General features: G+C 43.8%; 1 protein-coding gene across 2 annotated transcripts in view; it reads right to left on the bottom strand.

Annotated features, from left to right (window-relative positions):
• The window catches only part of SH2B1 (SH2B adaptor protein 1), a 768,701-nt gene that overhangs the window by 123,917 nt on the left and 618,962 nt on the right, over window positions 1-25,822 (bottom strand). For both annotated transcript variants that reach the window (XM_069243917.1, XM_069243919.1), the window contains exon 7: window positions 8,961-9,172. In XM_069243917.1, coding sequence (XP_069100018.1) covers window positions 8,961-9,172 — 212 coding nt within the window. The remainder of the gene's footprint in view (window positions 1-8,960; window positions 9,173-25,822) is intronic.

A 25,822-nucleotide genomic window follows, 5' to 3' on the forward strand; every position in this document is an offset into this window, starting at 1 on the left:
ACCACACCTTGTCTTATTGTGCTATAATTAATAAGTTGTTGAGATAATGTTCTCAAATGTTTTGTTTTGTGTAGGTAGAACTCCATCATTCTTCTCGTCTCAACAGTGTAGGCTAAACTCTGTGGGTGCTGAAGGATTGGTAGGAAGAGTAATCATCTGATTAATATGAAAATCCGAAACCACTTTTCAGAGGAATGAGGGATGGGTGCTGATTACTACGCTGCTAGTGTGAAAGATAGTGTGTGGCTTCACTGTGGACAATGCTTGCAATTCAATACCTATCAAGAATGCTATTTTCCATGACAAACGCTGTAATGAAGATATATGTATCAGTTCAAACGGTGAGCCCACTAATTTAGAAAGCATTATAGTTATCTCCCAAGAAGGAGGTGGATGCCTAGTTGGAGGATGAGGAAAATGTTACTTACCCAGTAAGCATCTATCTGTGGCATGCAGTGCTGTAGATTTACATGCTCTGCATACTTCTGCCATCTAGTGTTGAGACCGTAAGGTTGCAAGTTGTTTTTCCTTCAAAAAGTCTTCAAAAGTCTCAAGGTATAGTGACTCCTCCTATAGCTGGTAATAAGCATGGGCAGTGACTCCATTGTTAGATTGTTTTCCCGCAGGTAGGTGAGAATGCAGTGTAGTATAGGAGTAAGAAAACAGATGACCATGTAAATGAATGCATGAATACTGTGAAAGAAAAACTGCAACATCCACAGGTGTCCAGAGACGTGGTTGGGCGCATGTGAATCTACAGCACTACATGCCACAAGCAGATGCTTACTGAGTAAGTAACATTTTTCATTTGATGGCATGTGTGGCTGTAAATACAAATGCTCTGTATAGACTGTAAAACAATGCCTCTCTAAAGCACTCTGCACAGACTATAAAGCAGTGCCTCTTCAAAGCAGTGGCTAGCATGTGGGAGTTGCAGTGGTTTGGAATAATGTTAGCAGCACTGCCTGACCTACATTAGTTTGCTGACATGCTAAAATGTCCACACAATAATGTTTAGTAAATGTGTGTGGTGTTAACATTGGAACTGCCTTGCATAGATCAGTTATGGGAATGATACCTAAAAAGGACATAGTTGCTCCTTTTTTATGATGGAGTGTGCTGTAGGAGGAATTGATAGTGGCCTTTTGGGTTTAGCATAACAAGCCTGGATACACTTAACAATCCATATTGCTATACTAGATTTAGTAACAGGATTACCTTTGTGTGGAGGAGCAGAGACATCAAAAAGCAGTTTAATTTTCCTAACATGCACCTAATGTGTGGAGCACTCTCAGCAACAGTCAGGATGCGGAAACAAAAAGACTGGCAATTCAACAATTTGATTCAGATTAAAATACCAGTTTCGGTAAAAAGTTTGGATTGGTACAAAGGACTATCCTTGTGGATTTTAAAAAAAAGATTGATTCTTTCAAAGTTAAGGCCCTGAGTTCACTTACACGTCTAAGGGATGTGACTGCAACTAAAAGTGCCACTTTCCAAGACAGAAACTGTAACAGAAATGAATGTAAAGTTTCAAATTGGGGGCCCAGGAGTCTAGTGACTAGAATGTTAAGATTTTAAGAAGGTACTGGCAATACACTTGGCGGAATCACTCTTAAGTCCTTCCATAAAAGCTTTAATGGCAGGGATTTTGAGAAGGAAAGAATGTTGCCTGTTTGAGGGTAAGCAGCTAAAACTGCCAGATGTAACCTTATGAAAGTGTATGCTAAGTTTGCCTCCTGAAATGAAGATATAAAAATACCTTGTACCAATACTTTGAAGGGTCCCATTGCTGGATATGCTGTAATAAACCAAACGTTTCCATTTTGCTGCATAATAATCTCTACTAGTAGGAGTATGTTTACTTAATAATAGCCATGCATTCTTGAGGTGGTTTAACATATCCAAACTCTATGACTTCAAGAGCCATATTGCAAGATTCAATTCCTTGAAATTTGGGTACCTGGTTTTGAGTAAGAAGGTCCAGGTTGAGGGTAAGCTTCTTGTGAGGAACCACTGATTCTAGCAGAGTGGTGGACCATGGTGCCTGGCCCACTTGGGAGGCACTAATATCAATGTGAAAGATGTTTGCCTGAGCTTTTGAACCAGAAATGGAAGGAGAGGGAGAAACATGTAGGCAAATATCCCTGACCAGTTCATTCATAGAACATTGCCCTTGGATTGAAGGTGTGGGAACCAGGAGGCAAAGTGTAGGCATTATGTGTTTTTTTTTGTTGCAAACAGAGCTATGTCCAGAACCCCCCACTTTTGGAAGTAGGACTCGAGGGTGGTGTTCCCATTCATGGACTTGTTTTGCCGCATCCTGTTGAGGAGGTCAAAAAAGTTGTTTTGTGTCCCTGGGAGGTGTTCTGCTAGCAGGTAAACGTGGTGGTAAATGGCCCAGTTCCAAATTGACAGCAAAAGATGAGACAGTTATAATAGTGTTCGACACCCAACCAACAGCCCCCCTTCCCCAGTTTCTGCATATAGTATATGGTTGCCATGTTGTCTGCGCGTATCAGAACTACTTTGTTGATGAGGTGAACCACCATGAATGTGCTGAGCGCTAGGTGAGCAGCTAGAAGCTCTAGGTAATTTTTGTGCATAATATGATGTGGGATCCCAGAGACCCTGGACTGTGAGATCCCGAATGTGAGAGCCCCATCCTATCTTAGAAGCGTCTGTTATCCGAATGATCTGTGGAACAGGGTCTACGAAAGGCCGCCCCTTCAAAAGATTGGTTTTGTTTCACCACAGCAGAGAGCGATGGGTTCAGCTGTCTACCAGCACTAGATCTTCTAGACAACCCTGTGCCTGAGACCGTTGACGTGCTAGACATTCCTGCAAGTGACATCTGAAGATGGGAATGTGGCATGATGACAATGAAAGAGGCCATCATGCCTATAAACCTCATGACACATTTTACTGTGACTTAATGATTGAGGTGGAAACAGGAGAATTGAGTCTGCAAGTTTTAGATCCTTGCTGCAATGGGGCAGGCTTGCTCTAGCTGAGACGAGTAGGTGTCCTTTAGATCCAGTGCTGAGAGAAAGTCACCTTGTTGAATCAATGGGATCACATCCTAAAGTGTGACCATGTGAAAATGTTCTGAGAGGATGTAGGGATTTAAAGGCCTGAGATCTAGAAAGGGCCTCAATGAACTATCATTTTGGGGATGAGAAAATAGAGGGAATATACTCCTGTTGCCTGATGGTGTGGAGGGACTGGTTCTATCACCCCATTGCTTAGTAGGGCCTGCACTTCTTGTTTGAGCAGAGTGATTTGTTAGGCTGAAAGTTTATAAGTGCGAGGGGGAATTTTTGGAGGTGTGGAGACGAGCTCCAGACAGTAACCATGTTGGATAATATCCAACGCCCATTGACCTGCTGTGATATTTTGCCAGTGATGGAAAAAGAGCTGAAGAAGTCCTCCAACAGGTGTTAGGTAATTGTGGCTGTGTCCACAGAGTCCAATGCACAGCAAATTGAGTTCTTGGATAAGAACAGTCCTTCACTAACAATTTCATGTAATCTTTTCCAGTGTTCCTCTAGGAGATATTGGAGGAGCTCCCAGTGGACATGGTCATATCTAGCAAGCAGATTGTGTGTTAGTGATGAGTCAATGATTGGCTGCTTGAACAGGTGTGGCATGAAAGGAGTGTGGTGGCACCAATGTATTGTGCAGTGCGCCTGAGCAGCCAAACAGTATAACTCCATATCTGGTGCCCTACGCCTCCCCTGGAAAAGGGCTGTGTGAGAATATTCCACTGTATGCATGACTGTTTACCCGCCCATGCTAACCGCAGCAACTGTGCTCTAAATGCTTTGAAGAAGTGTTGCCCTGGGGAGAAAGGGATGTCAATAAATAAATACAGCAATTTAGGTAAAATAACCATTTTCATGAGTGAAATGTGTCCCGCAAAGGAGAGGGGTAACGATCTCCATCTGGAAATCCTATCTGTGATCGCGGACAGCATGGTGCCATAATTCGATCGGATCAGTTCATCTCTCTCTCTGGTGATTACTACCCCCAGTTACCGTATGTCCATTTCGCACTAATGTAGTGGGTAATCAGGCTGGAATCGTGTGGTGAATGGGGTAAGAGGAAAAATATGGCACCTCTCCCAGCTATTCTGAAAGCCAGATATTCCCCCAAACTGGACAAATTTGCGTACTCTCTCATTCAGGCTAATGTGAGGGTCCCTGAGATAAAGTGTAACATCATCGACGTACAGTGACACCAGTATGTGTTAAGACGGTTATGGTATGGTGTATTCCCGGTGATGCTGTCTTAACTTGACAGCAAAGGGCTCAATTGCCAATGTGAATAGCAGGAGCAGCAACGGGCACCCCTGCCGGGTGCCATGCTGTATGGGAAAAGGGGTGGAACTCGTCCCATTAATCTGTACTTCGGCCATGGGTTATAGAACTATTAAATCCATGCCATGGAGGGTGGGAAACCCATTCTTCTCAGCGTCACCAGTAAATAATCCCACTCAACTGAATCAAAAGCTATGGTGCCATCTAAAAACACAGCCGCAGCAGCCAGCTCCTGATTTATGTCTTAAAGAATCGCAAATAGGGTTCACAAACGATGCATCGTGGACCGCCAAGATGGAAGGTGTTTTTGAACCAGAGTTCCTACGAGTAAATTCTGACTTTTGCTCCACCATGTGAGGGACTGGTCTTCTAAACATTATTAGGGATGTCTCATATGAAAATGTGCGTTTGGAGCAATTGTTTGCACAAGAGACCATTCATAAAAGATATGAGGCTACCTTTCTCGCAGTTGAAGGGTTGACCCGAGGGGATATTTGTCTTTAATAGAACATACTCTCTCCTTCAAAGAATCCGTAAAAGGAAGCGTGCATCGTTCGAACTAGAGTGGATATTGATTTTTGTTTGTTGTTGATATGTAGGCCTAACTTGTTCAGCAATTCCGCTGTCATTAGGTAGCTGTGTTACACTTGTGCACTGTAGGCTTTCAGCAGCCAATCGTCTAAATAAGCATAAATGAACACCCCCTTTTTCCTTAGATGAACCGCTAGTATAGCAATGCGTTTTGAAAATGTGAATGGTGCAGATTTTAGGCCTAATGCGGTACTGTGTATTTCTAATGTTCGTTTCTATTAGAACTTTTCTATGGGAGAGACCTACAGGTATTTGAAAATATGAGTCATGTAGGTCTATTGTGCACATCCTTTCTTTTTACCTCAGATGCAAATACATTTGATGAAGCGCCAGCATTCAAATATTTTCTTTTTTTGATAAATGCGTTTGCGTATCTGAGATCTAAATATGGGTCGAGATTCTCTTTATAGTCCATTTATCATTATGAAAAATATCTGGCGTATACTCCCAGACCTTTCTGGTCTGCAGTCGCTGGGTCTTTAGCTCCTTTCATGTTTCTTTCCTGAGTACAGATAGTTGCTAGTTGCTGCTCTGCAGTTGGTTTTGGTGGGATCAGAGGAGGTATGGTTTTGGAATGTAGAAAATATCCACAATCTACAATATTTAAGCTCTCACTTTTCTTTTGTGATTAATGTCAACTCTGCCATTTGCAAGGATGCTGCTTGCCCACTAAAGTGGGCAACAGAGCAGAGGTATTAAGTTGGCACTGCCTCTAGAAGACAGATTTCAAATGGACTGTTTTTTGTCTTAGATGGTCGGCGTTGGTATGGGCACTTCTGACTTTGAGACTATTACTGTTGCCTGCCTGAAAGATCAGCAAGGGATTTGAACCCTATGCTCATAACAACCCACAATCTTTTTATCTGCACTGTGGTCAGGAGAATCTTTTCCTTTCCTCGAGTCCAACAGCTTTTGATGCCTCTGCCAGATTTTTTTTTAATCTTTTGCATTTCTTCCTCTCTGTGCAGGCTAAACAGATTTTCCAGAAAGTTAGATTCCTAATTAATTGCGCTTCTGGCTTAAGAGTTGTTTGACATATCCATGAAGATCATCTTATTGCTATGCCTTGGCAATATCCAATTGTTGTGAATTCTGTTGAGTTTACCACAGTGGCAACTATTTGGTTAGCTACCAACAATTATTCTTGCATCATTTCTGAATAATACTCTGATGGTGTTTTAGTAGGTCCTCAAAGAAAGAACACATTCCTTCATTACTGGTAACTACTAAGGAGGGTAGTCACACTAGTATCTTTAAGATGCAAAACAGCAGCTCCTCATACCTTTGATCCAACAGTATCTATGTGCTTACTTTCATGCTCTGGATGAGGTGTGGTCTCTGGAGCCCATGCAGGTTTCTTCCTCACTGAGGTTTCTGCTCCAATTAAAAAAAATCAGGATCATTTTGTGGTAGTTTATCTTTGTTTAACAACCTTAGTGATACTGCTTTAATTGTATTCAACTTAGTGGCCCCTCTAACCAAGACCTTTTGAAAGGTAGAGATGATATCCATTGGAGAGAGTCCAGACGGAGATGCCAAAGATGAAGTTGGCGTCTATGATGTAGATTCATCAGTTATTGAAAACCTGGAGCTTTTTCTTTTTTTCTGGAGTATGGTTTGGAGATGGAGCTGGTTTCCTCTTCTCCTCTGGTGACACTGATGTTTATCTTGACACCATCCTTGGAGATAAGTAATGTTGAAGAGGTTCTCGTATCAGACCCTCAAAAGGGATTGAATGATTGGTTTTGAATAGCGTGCAGCTATTCAATGAGTCTCCTGGCGCTACAGCAAGAAGCTTGACTTAGAGCCAAACTTATAGGTTGAACAGCTGGGTTTGCAGGCCTTTATGGAAGGTTGTTTAATCTGTGAGGGCTCTTAATTGAAGCAGCGGCTGGTTCCACAACTTGGCTAAAAGTACCACAAAGAAGCCCCCTGACCCCACCCCGCAATCACCCGCCCATTCATGCAATGCAATATTATTGGCTTTAATGGTCTGAATGGCAATGGATGAGGATCTGGTGTAAGTGAATAGGAGGCAGAAAAAGGCAGTTTTGACAAAGTCTCTGCTCTCCTCCTAAGCATAGTTGTAAAAAAGGAGGTAGAAAACCCTGGACTGTTCATACTCTACTGTCTGGTAATAGCTGTGGCGAATGTAACTAAAGTGATGTCTGCAGCTCAATTGCAGATGGGGATGGAGATCCCAACATGATTAGTGAGATTGGAGCTTGATGTCTACAGTCTTCTTTGTTTGACGTCCAAACCATTGATGTTAAACAGTGAGAAGACTCCGACGTAGTAGATAGGCTGTTGCCATCGGGTCCTACCTTGACTTCAAGTGATATCTACATGTTGACATTAACCAACGAATTTCCTCTATGGTGATCTCATCTCTTTTTTTTGCAACATCTTTGTGTGACATCAAGCCCTCTTTGAAAGGCAAACAAAGCGGGGGTGATGCTTTCGACGTCGAACCTGAATGACACTGAGAATGGCATTGATATCTTTAAGATTAATATTTTTCGTTAAACCTCCCTCTGTGGGAGTTTTTGTCATCAGGCTGTTTTTAGAGAAGGTGATGAGAAGATGATGTCTCAAAACTTCTGCTTTTCTTCTGCTCCTCTTCTGTCTTCTCATATCTTCCATGAGGCTCCTCAGCCTAATACCTTCTCTGTCCTTCAGATTACATTTAGACATCTTTTTAGAGCTGTAGCAAACTTTCACTATGAGGTCTTTTAGCAGACATACAAGAGATCTTGTGGGGTGCTCGACACCTCTTTTCTTTTGCCACATTAATGTCACTTCTCAAAAGGAGAAGTCATTTTGTGGTAAAATTCTCTCGGGAAACTGTTTTTTTGAGGTTACTCCACAGAAAATCATGGCAAAAGTCTGACAATTAAAAAAGTGAGTTTCCTTGCATATGCTCTAAAGGTCCTGCTCAAATGCGCTGGAAAAAGGAACTTGCTCTCTGAGGTAAACTGTCAGTAAGGGGCACTGTAGGAAGAGAAGCTTCAGGGATTCTTAAAGGGACAGCAATCTTTTTCTGTTTTTACCATGAAAGTCTATCAGTCTGATTTTCTTTTTCCTTATTTTATACATTTTACCTTTCTGCACAAAAATGCTGCAATACAGATTTGAAACTAGTATTCAGAGTCAGTGCATTCTCCCAGAAAAATAAATTGAGCATCTGATGAGCTGTCATGGGGTATATTTCACCATGGATTTAGACGGACAATAACACCCTAAGGAATTTTAAAATGGAATACAATATAAAGACGCAGGCAGTAAAGAATTATTATAGCGTTTATTAATACTGATGCCAACCTAGGGTTTTATTTACGTTCCTAGTTCCCCATGAGTTTTTTGTATCTTCAAGGTACATACATGTGGAGTTTAGAATAGTAAAATTAAACTTACCTATATACCTATGTTCAAAATATTCTATTAGTTCATATTCTGAATATAATATTTTGGCATTGCTCAATACTGTGCAAACATCTAGGTGGCTACTAACAGTAATGCTGCTGTTGTCACTGATCAGAAGTAGCAATCCTAAACAAGAAGACTAAAGTAGCGGATCCATCCCATGTCTCTGGATACCATATGTCATCCATTTAATTATGATTTATTAATCTTTTATTTATTAGTTTGAGGGAGCCTTATTTTGTCCATTTCTATACATTGGCGGGTGCATATAAATGTATATTCTACATTTATAAGTCCACAGTTACAAATTGTGGGATGAGAATTCTATAAAGCATTAGTTAAGCCAGCATAATAAACCATTTAGAAACTTTGAAATTGTTAATTTAAGTTGTGGTTTGTATCAGGTAGCTATGATGTACCATTAACCTGAAATGTTTGCTTGGTAACTCTTGGTGAACAGATCCTTTAGGGTAGATTTGTGACAACCAGCTTGGAATACAGGGGTAAAGCAAAGAATGCCAGGAGAGAAAAACAGATGAACAATAATCCATTGGATGAGACAGACTGACATTAAAGACAGAAATATATGCAAGAGAGGAGACAACCTCAGACCGAGCCATTTCCCACCTTGGCTTTTCCCTGGAAGTTGAAGGTCAGCACGTATTCCCCCCGCCTCGTTTCACTTTGTCGGACCAGGAAGACGCCGTGGCTGCTGGTGCCCCCAGCCAGTACCAGCTGAGCAGCCTTCAGTCTGGACAGTGTGCCGTGGAACCAGTGGTACTCTGACAGAGGATGATCTCCCTCTGCAGGATCTGGGTCTCCCTGGAACATGAATGACTCTGTGAAGAAACAAGATGAACCTCGAGCTTTCATAGGAGATGAGTTAAAGCCTCACCATGAGGAAATAGTGCTTAATGATTAAGCTATTCAATTTTTGGAGCTGTCAGGACTTAAAGTGACAAGTAAATGTTTGCTGCTTATAAACCATAAATGTTTGCTGCTTATAAACCAGCTCCTCCCTAATTTACATTTATAGGCAGATGCCAGAGAACTTTAGTAAATTATCAGCTACCCAGGGTACCTTTTAGTACACCAGTAACATTTGCAGGAATCTTAAGTATTAAATCACAGGAACAGTCTATTAAATAAACATGTCATAATAGACAGTGAAATCAGGCTAACATAAACAAGTTAGTTCAAGCAATTGAGTCTTTTAGGAATGAGGGAAGAAACAAGGAAGCAAGGATCTGCCATCATGTGCAACAAGGTTTACAACATGCCCAATCCCTTGTAATGCTCTGAGTTTGAGGCGTGGACCGATGGGTTTCCTGTATATAGCTATTTTAGAGGACCCTACCAAATCAACCTGTAAAATGTTAACACTTCAATTAATCTTGCCATTCCTAATATTCAGACCTCCCCCCATTCATTAATTATAAAAGACTAAAGTCTTAAATAGGAATAGCTAATTACCTGTAATCCTAGTTCTCCTTCAGGGACATATCCACTGAAATCATAAGGACTTATCTGTTCACCCATGCGCAGGATCCTGGAGCACTTTGAACAAGATGAATACTGTTTGCTTTTTGTTAGAAGTCACATTTTCTCATTTAAACCATGTTTTAGTAGTCTATTTCAAGGCTATATTGGCAAAATTCAATTCATTTTCATTTTAGAAAGTGCTATTAAGAGCCATTCATGGATCAATAAGTCCCAACTCTTGATTTAGAAGTGTGCAGAGCTATGGCAAATCATAGCTTTCTGTGTGCCACACCGAGTTTAGAAGAATCGAGTTTAAACACTGAAGAAAATTCAAGTCAGATCCTTTTATAATTAAGGGAAATCTGTCAGCACTGCAATTAGTTCATAAAGAGTTTAGGGATCATATTCGAATTCCACTATACAACACCACTGTCTCAAGCACTGTGGATACCCATCTGCAGTGGCATAACGAAACTTGAGATCCCCCGTGCACAGTACAGAGAGCCCCCAACCACCCCCCACACCCCAACCTAGACCTACTTATGAGCTCTTAGGCCAGGGTACCGTGCTGAGGAGGTCCCCTGGAGCTCCGGGCCCAATGTTACACCCCTGCCAATATGTCTGCATAGTCTTGCGTGGTTCTCAAAATAGCCTTCAGGAATTTATTTGTGGCTGTAATTGCCATGCTTCTGTGCAAAATTCGGCTGGTGAGGTTGCAGCCAGAGTGAAAGGAAACCCGAACGAATTTTTTCTTGTGGCACTTTTTCAAGCAACTCTCGTGCTATAATACTGAAGGATTCTGGTCACAGGTTATGATAATATAATTTTCTTTTATTCACAAATTATTCAGTCCCTTAATTATAGACAAGGCTTTCAGCACAATCATGGGCACAAGAGAAACAAGTAAGCAGGAACCTGTCTCTATTGAGAAATATTTTGGGATGATTTTGAAACCTATTTTACCCCCTTTTATCTAATCCTCAGCTACCATTCACACCTAGCCCTCCACTTCTGCCCTTCTGGTATGCCCTCCCTCCTCCGCTACCAGTAAATTTCTGCCCTTTCTCACTGGAAAAAGGAGCCAAACTAGTCACGGTGCAAGCTTGTTTCTTTTTTGAAAAGTGTGAATAGCACACAGTCAATGCCCCTCTCCCCTATCACCATTGACATTCGAGTTAAGATGTGCAAAGAACCTATAAAAAAACATTTAGCTGTTAGGAAAGGCACTGAAATCATGCATGTTAATAACTGAAACATTTAGACATTAATTTCATTACTTGTTTTGCACTTTCTTTTTTCCAGATATTCTTGTGCAGAATCAGCGTCTGAAAAGGTCGTGAATTACCGATATACCAACACTTCTAGTCTGGCAGCCTTCATAAGCATAGATTGAACAGAAGACCCTCATATTTAAAGAAAGGAATTATTTGTCTGAAATTCCGTCAACACTTAGATGTTTAAAATGACGAATACAAACACATTTGAAAATTGAATTCATGAACTATTTTAAAGTCCTTTTGTCTTTAAGCAGAGGCCAAAGGGTTCTACTTAATCAGATAGTACATGACGTTCACCTGCACAGTTCTTGAATAACGACTATTTGTAAAATTTTAACAATTCTACTGATCTAGGCATTCCCAATATTTAGAATTTTTCTTCACTGGTGATAAAATTATGAAATAGTAAAGTCTGAAAAAGAAACAGCTGTTACTTACCTGTAATCATGTCTTTCATGACATTTGTTAGGGTGAATTTTCTAATTTAAAACGTAGCTTAATAGCCTTATATTATAGTGGAGAATTACCATTAAGTTTCTTTAAAAAGAAAACTGCCAATTAAAAGTAAAAAGTCAACAAAAAACAAGAAACAACAAAAACCTCCTTTGCAAACCTTTCTTAAAAAGGAAAATGAGAGGGAAATGAGGACAATGTAGCAATATGGCCACAGCCATACAAAACAGTAAAACTGACACAGCAACTTTAAGAAATTCAGAAGCACCAGTATCCCATCATGCCCTCTTAATTACGCCAGACTTTTTTTTTATTTTATTTTTTATATTAGACACACAAGATACAGGGTGCAGTAGACATAAAAATCCTTATTCTCTCAACTAGGAGGGGGGTACTTATTTCCATGGTGATTGTCATATAGGTTAACTAAGATTACTGGCACGTAATTATTCCTTCTCCTTCAGAGGATATCCACTAATAATCATAAGAACTAAATAGAATAACACGCACATTTCCCTATGAGTGGTGGAAATAAAATAAAATGATTTTCTAAGGAAAGAGGTTTCTCAAAGAGGTCACCTCACCCGAGCAGCAGCCCTAAAATAAGAGTCCAAACATCATGCCTTGTAAATGTATGAACAGTGGATGCTTTACAAATAGCCATAAAATGTATATTCCTGAGTAGTGCAGCATTTGCAGCTTTACCTTGAGAATAGGTTTTTGGTTAACCAAGCAAATTCTATTAGCATGATGATAACATAATTAATAACAGTATACATCTGGAGATGATCTATTTGAATCAGCTAAGCCTGTTCACAGTGGGCCACAGTTTGTTTTTTCTACATTTTTGGTTATATCTAAATAGGAGTTCAACCCTCTCCGGACATCTGGTACGTAGAGTGATCTTGCAGCTAGAGAGGCTGGAATCTGAGAGAAAGTAGATAATTAAATGGCGTAATATGGAAATCATAAATTATTATGGGAAGAAACAGTGTGTCCGCATAACTATTTTGTTATTATTTTTCCCAGGAACATAAATCTTGAATTGCGGTGCTTGCTGGAATGATAGCTACGGCGAAACCTTGCTTTCTGTGACAGATGTTGAGGATTTGTGAACTGGTCAAGTAGGAGAGCCCGTGAGCCTTAACAGAACAATATTGAACATCCTAAGGAGGGGAATGACTCCCATTTGGTGAAAAGACTTACTTAAAAACATTTAACACTCTATGTGAAGTCCTTGATGACCAGGTTTCTGAAAATAGAGGTTTGTGAAGGACATTGTCTATGACAGTAATGGTTAAGAGCTGCATCTTTATGGACACAAATCGCAGCTCTAACCTGGTCTAACAATGTATTTTTCTTTTGTATGTCACGTGCAAACTTTCTTCCATTTGAAGACTTAAGTGGCCCTTGTGGATGGTCATTTGGCTTCTTTCAGAATGTCCTCACAGTCCTGAGGCAGGCTCAAATGAGCATATTGAAGGAGACAAGATGCCAAATTTAACAATGGAAGGCTGAGGTGTAGGAGCTGGCCACTGAACAAGTGAAGGTGATCCAGTCTGCGCTGCAACCTCCTGTGTGGGTTCTTTGGCTGGTAAAGATTGATGAACCAGCATTTCTAGGGCCAGTCTTGTCCTTTTAGCATCATCCTGGGCCTTGAGCACAGCAGCTTCACAGGCCTAAAAAATATACCTTACCTGCGTACCATGGCAAGCTGATTTTTTTGGCAGGGTGAGGAGTTTCTGGGTCACCTTAGTCCTCTGTGACTACTGGCACTAATGGCTAGTCAGAGTGGCCTTTGTGGCTAAGCCTTCTGATAAAAGCATAAAGCTCTGGCACCTCTGTGTGGACCGCAATGTACCCTATTCAGGAACAACAGCTGCTTACACTTACTTGACTGTTTAACTCCAACTGTAAGCTGTCCCTCAAAGCTGCACTATGACTAAAGATGCACAAGCTTGCTGTTTCAGAAGGCGGACTGCATGCACACACTAGTTGTTAATTGTGTGTTGGAGTCAGACAATGCTGCATTTTTCATGCACTGCATCTGCCTCAGTGCACTCTGCCGGGAGCTTGTCCAAGAAATCTTTTTACACCCTGAGTCACCATCTGTGACCCTTTGCGATCGGACCTTCGGTACCACAGTTAGCTCAAAACTTGGAACCTGTGACTCAGTCAGCAGCTCTAGCTACTATTCAGCGCAGCCTTAATCTCCTCTGATGGACTTCTGTGATAAACGTGCACCAAAGATCAGTAGTATTAGGCAAGAGTAGACAGCCCAAAAAAAACAGACACATTATCTGTTCACATATTCCTTCACTGACCAGCTTGAACTCCACACTCTCGCTTATAAAAGTCACATTGCCTTTTATATGTTCTGTATATCACTGCAAGTTGCACACCTTATAGTGAATAAAGAGAACTGGAAGGTCAGAGGCACCAGTCACAAAACTGAGAGGGGTGGGTGGAAACATGTTTACATTGGGTAATTTGGCCCCCAAAAAGTGTCAATCACATTCCACCGAGGGCATGGCAACAGAGCAGAAATAACTGGCATTTGCACTTGGCAGTGTAAAGTGTGACAAATGGCCTACTTTTTGCAGAGAAGGGTCACACTTAAAAACTAGTTAACTTGCCAATATGTCTCCAGAAAGAAGCCATTCAGAGGGAGTCTGATGAGCCCTTTCTGCATTACTCTTTTTTGAGCTGTAACTTGAAAAAGAACAAGGCAAGCCTCCTCTTGTTTAGATGTCCATCCGGCTATCAAAATGTTCACAAAAGGGGTTTGTTCTTATTGGATTGAAACATCTAAAACGCAGCTTTGCCTTTGGACTAAACAAAACTTCAAAGCATCACACAGAGCCAGAGAAGGAATAGTTTCTTACCTGTAACTCCAGTTCTCTCGTAGGGGTATTTCCATGATAGTCATAATCACTGAATAGTTACGCCTGCCTGCAGGGACCCCAGAGCACTATTCTAAAAAATGTCTTAAGTGTTGATGTTCGCCGTTCTTCAGGAAGGCCTGCAAAGTCACTTAAGAATGTCAATATGCAGCCTAAAGGAGAGGCTGCAAAGGCCAAAATTCTTCATCCTACTTGGTTGAAAAAAGTAAAAAAAAAAAAAAGGTTCTGTAAAGTAGATATGCATTCAAATGCATGAATATTTTAAAGGTTTCACAGAAAACATCTTTCACAAACCTTTTTATAATGGTATATAAGGATGAGGAAATGCAGGGCAGTGTAGCCCATAGGCTGCCATTATGCAGAATCAAAATAAAGCTGTGCCTTTAAGAGCAGACGGTCCTCCCATACCCCATCATGCTTAGCAAGAGGCAGTTACCTCAGTTCTTTTTGTAGGCGTTATTAGCTGAGATGAAGTCTGTGAATTATCATTATTATTACTATTATTAATATTAGGAGGAGCGAGGGTTGCTTATGAGTATCAATGAAATACCCCTACAAGAGAACTGGATTTACAGGTAAGAAACTATTCCTTCTCTTGTAGGGGATTTCTAGTATAGTCATAAGCGCTGAATAGATTAGCAAGCCCATCCACCTGAGAGCAGTGGAGTAGTCAGAACAATAGAGTGATATTTATTCATACAAAGGTTTTTAAGAGAAGCCTGCCTTGAGCATCTGTCCTAGCATCTGAATCAAGACCGTAGTGCTTAGTAAAGGTGCAGGCAGACCTCCATGTAGCCGCTTTGCAAATATTTGCTAACAGAATGTTTCTCATTAATGCAGCCGTGGCTGCCTTGCCCCTAGTAGAATGTGCTTTAGGTCTGCCATCAAGGGACTTACTGGCTAGCTGGTAACAGAACAAAATGCATGAAGCACTCTACCTGGACAGAGATTGCTTGGAGTTGGCCAGGCCTGTTCAAACTGGGCCAAAGTTAATGAACAGCTGTTGTGACTTTGCAAAAGGACTTATTTTTGTCTAAATACAATTTTAAAACCCTCTTCACATCTAGAGAGTAAAGGGTTCTCTCTGCAGGAGTAGATGGGTTTTGAAAGAAAGTTGGTAAAGAGATCTGGTTTACATGAAAGTCAGATACAACCTTGGCAAAACGGAAAACTGAGTATGGTTCCTGAGCACAAAGGGCCTGTATCTCACTAACCCTGCGAGCTGAAGTAATCGCTACAAGGAAGGCAGTTTTCCAAGTGAGATGTTGGAGAGATGCCTTGTGTATGGGCTCAAAAGGATGTTGGATTAGACGTGAAAGAACTATATTAAGCTCCTGTGGAGGGGAAGGACGCATAGTAGGAAGAAAAATATTCTTTAACCCCTCTAGGAAGTCTTTAATGACTGGAATTTTAAAGAGGATTGTGAAGGACTTTTACTGTATGCAGTAAGAGCTGCCAGGTGTACTTTGATGGATGAGAATTGCAAGCCAGATTTTGCAAGCTGCAAAAGATATAGAAGAATAACATCTTCTCCGCATGTTGTTGGATATATGCTTTTGTCCAGACAACACATGCAGAACCTTTTCCATTTTAAGGCATATGCTGATGTGGTTGCTTTGCCTCTCTTAGAATGTCTGAAGAGGCAAAGTATTGTGGTGAATGCTGGAAAGAAGGCTTTGAGGGCGAGATGGACTGCACGTAGCTCTAGGAGACTGATGTGAGACGATCTCTTCTGCAGAGACCAAGAGCCTTCAATCTGTAGATGATCCATATGGGCACCCCATCCGAGTAACGTTGCGTCCGTGACTATCATCTGTGTGGGAAACTGTTGGTGGAATGCCATCCCTTTTAGAAGATTGTTCTGAGAACACCACCACTTGAAGGATTGCATTGCATGTGGAGAGAGAGTAATCCTGTCCTCCCATTTGCCCATCAGCTGATTCCATTTGTTTTCCAGGCACTCCTGCAAGGGCCTTGTAGGAAGGTAGCCTCTTTCTAGCCTTGTTACCCCCACTTTTGGCCTGTTTGTGAGTATATGTCAGGGTGTTTTCACTGTCTCACTGGGATTCTGCTAGCCAGGGCCCAGTGCTCATAGTGAAATCATAGTGAAAACTCTATGTTGTCAGTGTGTTTGTTATGTGTCACTGGGATCCTGCTGGCCAGGACCCCAGTGCTCATAAGTTTGTGGCCTATATATGTTCCCTGTGTGATGCCTAACTGTCTCACTGAGGCTCTGCTAACCAGAACCTCAGTGGTTATGCTCTCTCTGCTTTCCAAATCTGTCACTAACAGGCTAGTGACTAAATTTACCAATTCACATTGGCATACTGGTACACCCATATAATTCCCTTGTATATGGTACTGAGGTACCCAGGGTATTGGGGTTCCAGGAGAGCCCTATGGGCTGCAGCATTTCTTTTGCCACCCATAGGGAGTTCTGACAATTCTTACACAGGCCTGCCACTGCAGCCTGCGTGAAATAACGTCCACGTTATTTAACAGCCATTTATCACTGCACATAAGTAACTTATAAGTCACCTATATGTCTAACCTTCACCTGGGTGCAAAGTTACTTAGTGTGTGGGCACCCTGGCACTAGCCAAGGTGCCCCCACATCGTTGAGGGCAAAATCCCCAGACTTTGAGAGTGCGGGGAAACCATTACATGCGTGCACTATACATAGGTCACTACCTATGTATAGCGTCACAATGGTAACTCCGAACATGGCCATGTAACATGTCTAAGATCATGGAATTGTCACCCCAATACCATTCTGGTATTGGGTGGTATTGGGGGGACAATTTCATGACCGCCTGGGTCTCTAGCACAGAACCCTGGTACTGCCAAACTGCATTTTTGGGGTCTCCACTGCAGCTGCTGCTGCCAACCCCTCAGACAGGTTTCTGCCCTCCTGGGGTCCAGGCAGCCCTGGCCCAGGAAGGCAGAAAAAAGGATTTCCTCTGAGAGAGGGCGTTACACCCTCTCCCTTTGGAAATAGGTGCGAAGGGCTGGGGAGGTAGTAGCCTCCCCCAGCCTCTGGAAATGCTTTGATGGGCACAGATGGCGCCCATCTATGCATAAGCCAGTCTACACCGGTTCAGGGATCCCCCAGCCCTGCTCTGGCTCGAAACTGGACAAAGGAAAGAGGAGTGACTACTCCCCTGACCAGTACCTCCCAGGGGAGGTGCCCAGAGCTCCTCCAGTGTGTCCCAGAACTCTGCCCTCTTGGAAACAGAGGTGTTGGGGGCACACTGGACTGCTTTGAGTGGCCAATGCCAGCAGGTGATGCCAGAGGCTCCTTCTGATAGGCTCTCACCTCTCTTGGTAGCCAATCCTCCTAACCTGGTAGCCAAACCTCCTTTTCTGGCTATTTAGGGTCTCTGCTTTGGGGAATTCTTCAGATAACGAATACAAGAGCTCACCAGAGCTCCTCTGCATCTCCCTCTTCACCTTCTACCAAGGATCGACCGCTGACTACTCCAGGATGCCTGCAAAACCGCAACAAAGTGGCAAGACGACTACCAGCAACATTGTAGCGCCTAACCCTGCCGGCTTTCTCAACTGTTTCCAGGTGGTGCATGCTCTGGGGGTAGCCTGCCTTCACCCTGCACCAGAAGCTCAGAAGAAATCTCCAGTGGGTCGACGGAATCTTCCCCCTGCTAACGCAGGCACCAAAAGACTGCATCACTGGTCCTCTGGGTCCCCTCTCAACCCGATGAGCGTGGTCCCTGGAACTCAGCAACTCTGTCCAAGTGACTCCCTCTGTCCAGTGACTCTTCAGTCCAAGTTTGGTGGAGGTAAGTCCTTGCCTCCCCACGCTAGACTGCAAAGCTGTGTACCACGTGATTTGCAGCTGCTCCGGTTCCTGTGCACTCTTCCAGGATTACCTTCGTGCACAGCCGAGCCTGGGTCCCCGGCACTCCGTCCTGCAGTGCACAACCTTCTGAGTTGTCCTCTGGTGTCGTGGGGCTCCCTTTTGTGACTTCCCGTGGACTCCGGTTCACTTTTCTTCGTAGTGCCTGTTGGGGTACTTCTGCGGGTGCTGCCTGCTTCTGTGAGGGCTCTCTGAGTTGCTGAGCGGGCCCTCCATCTCCTCCTCCAAAAGGCGACATCCTGGTCCTTCCTGGTCCTCAGCAGCACCCAAAAACCTCTACCGCGACCCTTGCAGCCAGAAAGGCTTGTTTGCGGTCTATCTGCGTGGGAACACCTCTGCAAGCTTCATCGCGATGTAGGACATCAGTCTTCCAAAGGAGAAGTCCCTAGTCCTCTTCTTTCTTGCAGAACTCCAAGCTTCTTCCAACCGGTGGCAGCTTTCTTGCAACTTCAGCTGGGGCTTCCTGGGCTATTGCACTTGGTCCTCTTGTCTTACAGGTACTCCGGTCCGGAAGTCCGTTGTCGGTGCACTGCTGGAGTTTGTTCTTCCTTCAGAATCCCCCTATCACGACTTCTGTGCTATCTGGGTGTAGTAGGTGCACTTTACTCCTACTTTTCAGGGTCTTGGGGTGGGGTATTTTTCTAACCCTCACTGTTTTCTTACAGTCACAGCGACCCTCTACAAGCTCACATAGGTCTGGGGTCCATTCGTGGTTCGCATTCCACTTTTGAGTATATGGTTTGTGTTGCCCCTATACCTATTTGCTCCTATTGTAATTCTACACTGTTTGCATTACTTGTCTTGCTCTTACTTACCTAAATTTGGTTGGTGTACATATAACATGTGTATATAACTTATCTTCTTACTGAGATACGTTTGGCATATTGTCATAAAAATAAAGTGCCTTTATTTTTAGTAACTCTGTGTATTGTTTTCTTATGATATTGTGCATATGACACCAGTGGTATAGTAGGAACTTTGCATGTCTGCTAGTTCAGCCTAACCTGCTTTGCCATAGCTACCTTCTGTCAGTCTAAGCTGCTAGAAACACCTCTTCTACACTAATAAGGGATAACTGGACCTGGCACAAGGTGTAAGTACCTCTGGTACCCACTACAAGCCAGGCCAGCCTCCTACAGGCCTCATGTGGAGGCGAGCATTGGGAGTGAGGTAGATGCAATACACCATCAACCCTAGGAGAGACAAGACTATTCTTGCCATTGAATGAGGCTTGAATGGTGTCAATGATGGCGCATAAGTAGTGCAACCTCTGGACAGGTGATGGCATTGATGTGGTGAGGTTGACCTCAAGGCCCAATTGTTATGCAGTTGTGCCTCTTGGGATGTGGATGCTTTTATGAGCTAATCGTCTAGATAGGGACAGACGAAGATTCAATGTTTCCTTAGATGGGCTGCCACCACCGCCATGCATTTGGAGAACGTTCTGGGTGCTGACTTGAGGCCGAAAGGGAGCATTGCAAATTGGTAATAGTCCTATCCCACAAGAAATCTTAGGAACTTCAGAAGCTTCCTGGCAACGGAAATGTGGAAGTAAGCATTGTGAAGACCTATGGAACAGAGCCAATCTCCCTGGTGAAGCTGTGGATATACCTGATGCAAAGACAGCATTCTGAATTCCTCCTTCCGAATCCATTTGTTGGTTATTCTTAGATCGAGAATGGGTCTGAAAACGTGCTTGTCTTTTTTTGGCACTAGGAAGTACCATGGATAAATCCCTTTTCCCCGTTAATCTGTGGGAACTGGTTCTATCGCCTTCTTTTGTCATAGGATTTTGATCTCTCCCTTGAGAGCATCGAGATGGGATCTGGATGGCTTCGGTGGAATAGAAGGCGGAGGATTGGTGAACCTGGGACAATAGCCATTTTGCATAATATTCAAACCCCAGGCGTCTGATGTTATGCTTTGCCACTCTTCCAGATAATGCAAAATACTACCCCCTACCAGAGTGGGTAATGGAAGAGGGGGGAAGTAAGGATTCAGGGTTTAGCCGTAGATGTTTAACGTCCTCCTTGGGAGGTTTGTGGGATGGATCGACCTCGCATCTTTTTGTAATAAGTTTGATACGTTCTCTGGTGCTGTTGCTGCTGAGATCTAGGTGGCACCCATTGCAGAGTTGTAATTCTCTGCAAGAAAAACCTGTGGTGGTAGGAATGGAAAGACTTCTGCTGCCCTCTCCGTTTTTCAGTGCCTACAGCCTTAAGAGTGTCTAGTTCTGATTTCATTCTAGACATCTCATCATCCGCGTGAGACCCAGAATAGAACCTCTAAATGGAAGGTTCTGTATTCTTTGCTATGCTTCTGGTTTGAGAGAAGCAAGACGTAGCCATGAATGCCTTCTCAGGGATATTCCATGGCAATATCCATGCGCCGCTAAAATAGAAGAATCCGCTGCTGTGCTTATAATCTGGTTAGAAACCATGGCACCTTTGTTAATGATTTCAAGGAAATCTTCTTCCTTATCTTTGGGAAGATGATCAGCAAATTCGATGATGGAGCCCCAAAGAACGCGACCATATCTGCCCAAAAGGGCTGTGGCACTAGCTGCCTTCATGGAAATGGACGATGTTGAACAAACTTTGCTGCCTGCCGCATCTAGCTTTTTGCTCTCCTTGTCTGGAGGAGAGGAGGATGAAGGAGAAGTTGAAAGTAGCTTCTTGGCAGATACAACAACTACCGAATCTGATGTTGGGTCTTCCCTTAGAAATAAAGGATCCTGTGCTGGAGGACGATATTTCTTCTGGAGTCTAGAAGGTGCAGTTTTGGCTGTGGCTGGTGTCAAGAATAGGTCCATCACCGGGTCTAGAAGACCTGGGACCAGCAGAAGCAAGGGTCTTGCAGAAGACCGTTGGGTAGGGTTTCAAAGATAACTGATGTTGTCAGCGTAGGTACTGCTATAGGGATGTTAAGTTTAGTAGCACCTTGGACAAGGACTTCCTGAAAAGTGTTTAGGTCATCAATTGGAGAGATTCGTGGCAAAGGAGAGTCAGACAGAGTTGGAGAATAGTCTCTGGTGGACGATGAGGAATGCTGACGATAGGAGCGAGATGTTGATCTGTTAGAGTCATGACGGTGGGGGTGTCTAAATCTAGAGAAGCATCTACAAGACGGATCATGCAAATGTCTTGAGGATCCTACAGGAGTCGTAAGAGACGGTTCAGAAGGTGTTATCTAGAAGAGGTGCCACAGGAGGAGCTGGTGGAGAAAGCAGTGAAGGCATTGTCGTATGTGGAGAAGATGATTGAGGAGAAGATGGTATCACAAGCAAGACAGAGGATTCAGATGTGGAGTGAATCCTCCTGCTCTTCCTTGGTGACCTTCTCGACATTGACAAACTCCTGGATGTCGACATGTTCCTCTCGACGTCGATCACTCATGACGTCGGGTGTCCCTCGACGTCTATCTTCAATGCTGTGTCAACAGTGACCTCGACAGAGAGGCACTTAGACGTTGGATGTCCATGTTGTCTCGACAGCGTGTAAAGTAGAAATGGTGAGCGGTGCCGCTTACTCGCCGGCGAACTTGCTCTTGACGGCAAACATGCTGGCGCTGTTACTTGCCTCGACGTTCTTGACGTCAACCAGGACCTGTGTCATTTTCGACCAGAGCTGCGTTTCTGAGATCTTGTGCCTGCAATGGTCGACGAACTAAGAGCCCTGGTGGAAGACTGACCTTCCCCTCGCTCCTAGATCCTACCAGTAGGCTGCTTTCTTCGTCTGCGGTCTTCTAAGGCCTGAAGGCGGATCTTCTCCCTGTCACGTAGGGTGCGTATGGAGATGTTTTCACATATGTGACAGGCATCTGGTATATGTGAAGCTGGAAGGCAGATAATACAGACCTCTTGTGGGTCTGCTTTAGCCTTCTTTCTGCCACAGCGAGGACACTTGTAAAAAAATGTAAGGCATTTTGGATGGAAAAATGGCTTAAATTTCTGTCAGGATTTTACAAAAAAAAGACAGAAAATACTCAAGCAAGATGAAGAACGTCAAGTAAAAGTGTAATCAAAATGATTTGATCAGAAATGTTTGTGAAAAAACCTAAAAATAGCTGGAGATCAATGCTTCAGGGTCCTGTCAGAAGGAGAAGGAAAAAAGAACTGAGGTAACTGCCTCTTGCTTAGCATGATGGGATATGGGAGGATCATCTGCTCTTAGAGGCACAGCTTTATTTTGATTCTATTTAATGGCAGCCTGTGGGCATATTCAAGCATTTGAATGCATATCTACTTCACAGTACCCTTTTTTTCCAACCAAGTAGGATGAAGAATTTTGGCCTTTGTAGCTTCTCCTTTAGAGGCTGCACACTGACATTCTTAAGTGACTTTGCAGGCCTTCCTGAAGAAAGGCAAACATCAACACTTAAGAAGACATTTTCAGAACAGTGCTTAGGGGTCCCCACAGGCAGGAGGAACTATTCAGCGCTTATGAGTATACAAGGAAATCCACTACAAGAGAATCCTAGCTTGGAATGTGGAATGGCCACACCACAGCAATGTTATTCATTTCATGTACAAAACCGTTTGCATTGAGCTATTTCACAAATTTGTCTGGATATATTTGGAGAACTACTTGGAACATGAACACAGGTATTGCTTAACCTGCTCTTGCATGTTAATTTGTCGGAGAGGTTGAGAAGTGACTGCTCTGGGAGGCATGGACACTTTGTACTGCTTTATCATACCGACAGAATAAAAGTCCTCCAGCCGTGTTCCTTCACCAGCTCCTCATCCCTTCACAGCTGCTCTTTGAAGATCTATTGGATCTTGGATTGTATGTTGATAAACTTGCATTTGTACTTTAATGAGGAGTGACTGAGAAGCTACTCTTTGTAGAGGCCTGGTGCAATTGTACCACTTGCATCATGCAGATTGGCAGAGAGCTTTGAAGCCCCCTCTTCTCCCGAATCTCATCACATTAAGTTGTGTGCAGTGATGGGCTACCATTGGGAAGAATTACTACTTTTACCTCCAGTGAGCTTGAAGTAGCAAGCAAAACATCTGGTGTCTTGTAGTGATGTTGCTGTATTGCTTACTGTAGGAACTGACAGCAACCAACGTTGTAATGGAAGTTTACAATCATATGTAATGGAAGTTATCCAGCTGATGACAGTCATGTGACATGCAACAGAATTCTGAACTATAGTGGGCTGGATGGGGAGAGGCAGATTGTGCTTTGCTCTGGTTGGCTGAGTTGTGGATTTTTTTATAATTATGAGAATAGCCAATGTTGTGATTATGTTATAGCCTTTCTGTGTATGTTTAACGCTGTACAGTTCACAACGTCTGCAACGGGACCCAAGCTCAAAAACTGAGATAATTCAAGTGTATGAATCTAAGAAAAAATACAATTATACTTTAACAGAATGAAGCTGTAGCCCTTGAGGCGAACCACTAGCACAGTGCTGAGGTACACTCCATGGGGTGCACTACAACCATTCTGCTGTGGCTCCTGGATGATGACCAGTGGAGGGCCTGAGAGGACCTTCGCTGTTGAGGCCAACTGGTAGTGCAGTGCTGAGGCACGCTCCTCGGGGTGCACTGGAACCATCCTGCTGTGGCTCCAGGTCATTGACAGGTGGAGGGCTCAAGACTATGCTGGTGCCCTGAAGAGTACCACCAACCCACAGACCTGTGGGTCATGGGCTTGCTGATGATGCAGCATGTTTTAAAGGTGCCCCAGCTCGGTCAGCAGCCCTTGAGGCAGTCTAGGCTACAGCTGTGATAGCGATGTAAGCATCCTCACCGGTCCCTTGAGGCCACGGTGCAGACTGGACTGGTGGCTGCGACCCTCTAAAGAGCAGTGGGGGTGGGGGTATGGTAGCCACTTTGGAGATACTGTTGCAGCACCGTTGTGCTCTGCTAGATGGTGTCTGGGTGCTCCTGACAGCGCCTCCTGGTTGAACCTCCCCGGCAGGGCCTTAGTGACACCCCTTAACTGTTCATGATGGGGGCACAGGTACATTAGTCCACTGCCTGCGTGCTGACTGCCTGTGTGACATTTGCCAAGGGGGACCCCCCACACAATGTTTTTGTGAACTGGTCCGGTCGACCTTGCATCAGGTCCTGTCTGTGTTCTTGGCTTGACAGAGTTCCCGTGGGGGCCCAGGGGCTGGCGCTCACCTAAGCCTCAGTCAGGACTGAAGACACTACTGAGCACTGTTGTGGTCTGGGCCTTTGGGTGCCCGAGCTGCTGAATCAGCGAGAGAAGTGGATATAGCTCTGGTCTCCGGAGGCAAAGAAGGAAGGGGGTGCCTGCTTCATCCGTGTCCTGGTGAAGGGGGGACTTTTCCTCACAACGTACCATAGGCAAAGGTAGGTCAGCTCGCTCAAATCCTTTGAACACCATAACTCAATACACCAAACCCTGCCACCTCACTCAAAGAATAATGCCGCAAAAGTCATCTAATGATGTGGGGGACGCATCGGAGGCATTTGCTGGTGGACCGGAGGGTCACGGTCCATAAGGATGGCACCATCCAGCTCAGCGCAGCAGAGACACAGGGGATTGTGCAGGATGTCGACATGCTGCCATTGGCTGAAGGAACTGAGAGATGGGGGCCTCAAGCCCCACACTGGACTTTGTGCTTGACACACTGGTTGCTCCGGAGGTGGGGAGTAGTAATTCATGAAGGGAAGAATGGACATCGTATCCAACAGATGGTATGACTGTGTGTGGTGAATATTCTGAGAGAGGTGGCTGGATGAGATGGTGCGGGTGTGACTGCATCATGTGCCCATTAGATGCCAGATTTAACTGTGGTGCCCATTGGAGCGCAATGGCATGCTGATTTGAATTAGATTGGACGCAGGGGGTTGCAGGGAGTGCAGGCTCTGGTACGATTGAAAAAAAAAAAAAAAAAAAAACAATCCTGTCACATCTGAGGGAGAATGACTAACCGGAAAGCTGACCGGTCCACCGTTAGCCAGTCCCTATTGGATTGTGTGGGAATCTTTGCACCGCCTGGCACATGCGTGGGGTGGGCATTGATAGTCGCAAGGTTGAACTATGTTTGTCCATGGGAGGAGTAAGTATTTAGTTATGCATTTTATGTTAAACTTTCAAAGTTTGCATTAGTCAGAGGGGGCTAGCACATGGTATAAAAGCGGGAGGCTACTACACAATGCCATGGACTATGACAGAAGCTGATCTTAGACTCCTGACGTAGAACGTCAGAGGACTAGGGGCATGCACCAAGTGGTACAGGGTCCTTACCTGTTTTAAAAAGGCACAAAATCACCATAGTCTGCCTACAGGAAACACACCTAGATGACAAGCGAGCCACCCACCTAGACAGGAAATGGCGAGGACAAGTATTTCATTCCTTTTACTCAACATATGCCAGGTTCATGTTAATCTGGGTTGTGCTGTGGGTCCCTTTCTCCCTCATGTATTTGGAGGCTGATGTGGGTGGTTTGTCATGTTGCGGGGACCTTGGATGGACGGGACCTGACCATACAGAATACCTATGCCCTGAACAATGATG

Source organism: Pleurodeles waltl, chromosome 7 (genome assembly GCF_031143425.1).
Source record: "Pleurodeles waltl isolate 20211129_DDA chromosome 7, aPleWal1.hap1.20221129, whole genome shotgun sequence".
Classification (NCBI taxonomy): domain Eukaryota; kingdom Metazoa; phylum Chordata; class Amphibia; order Caudata; family Salamandridae; genus Pleurodeles; species Pleurodeles waltl.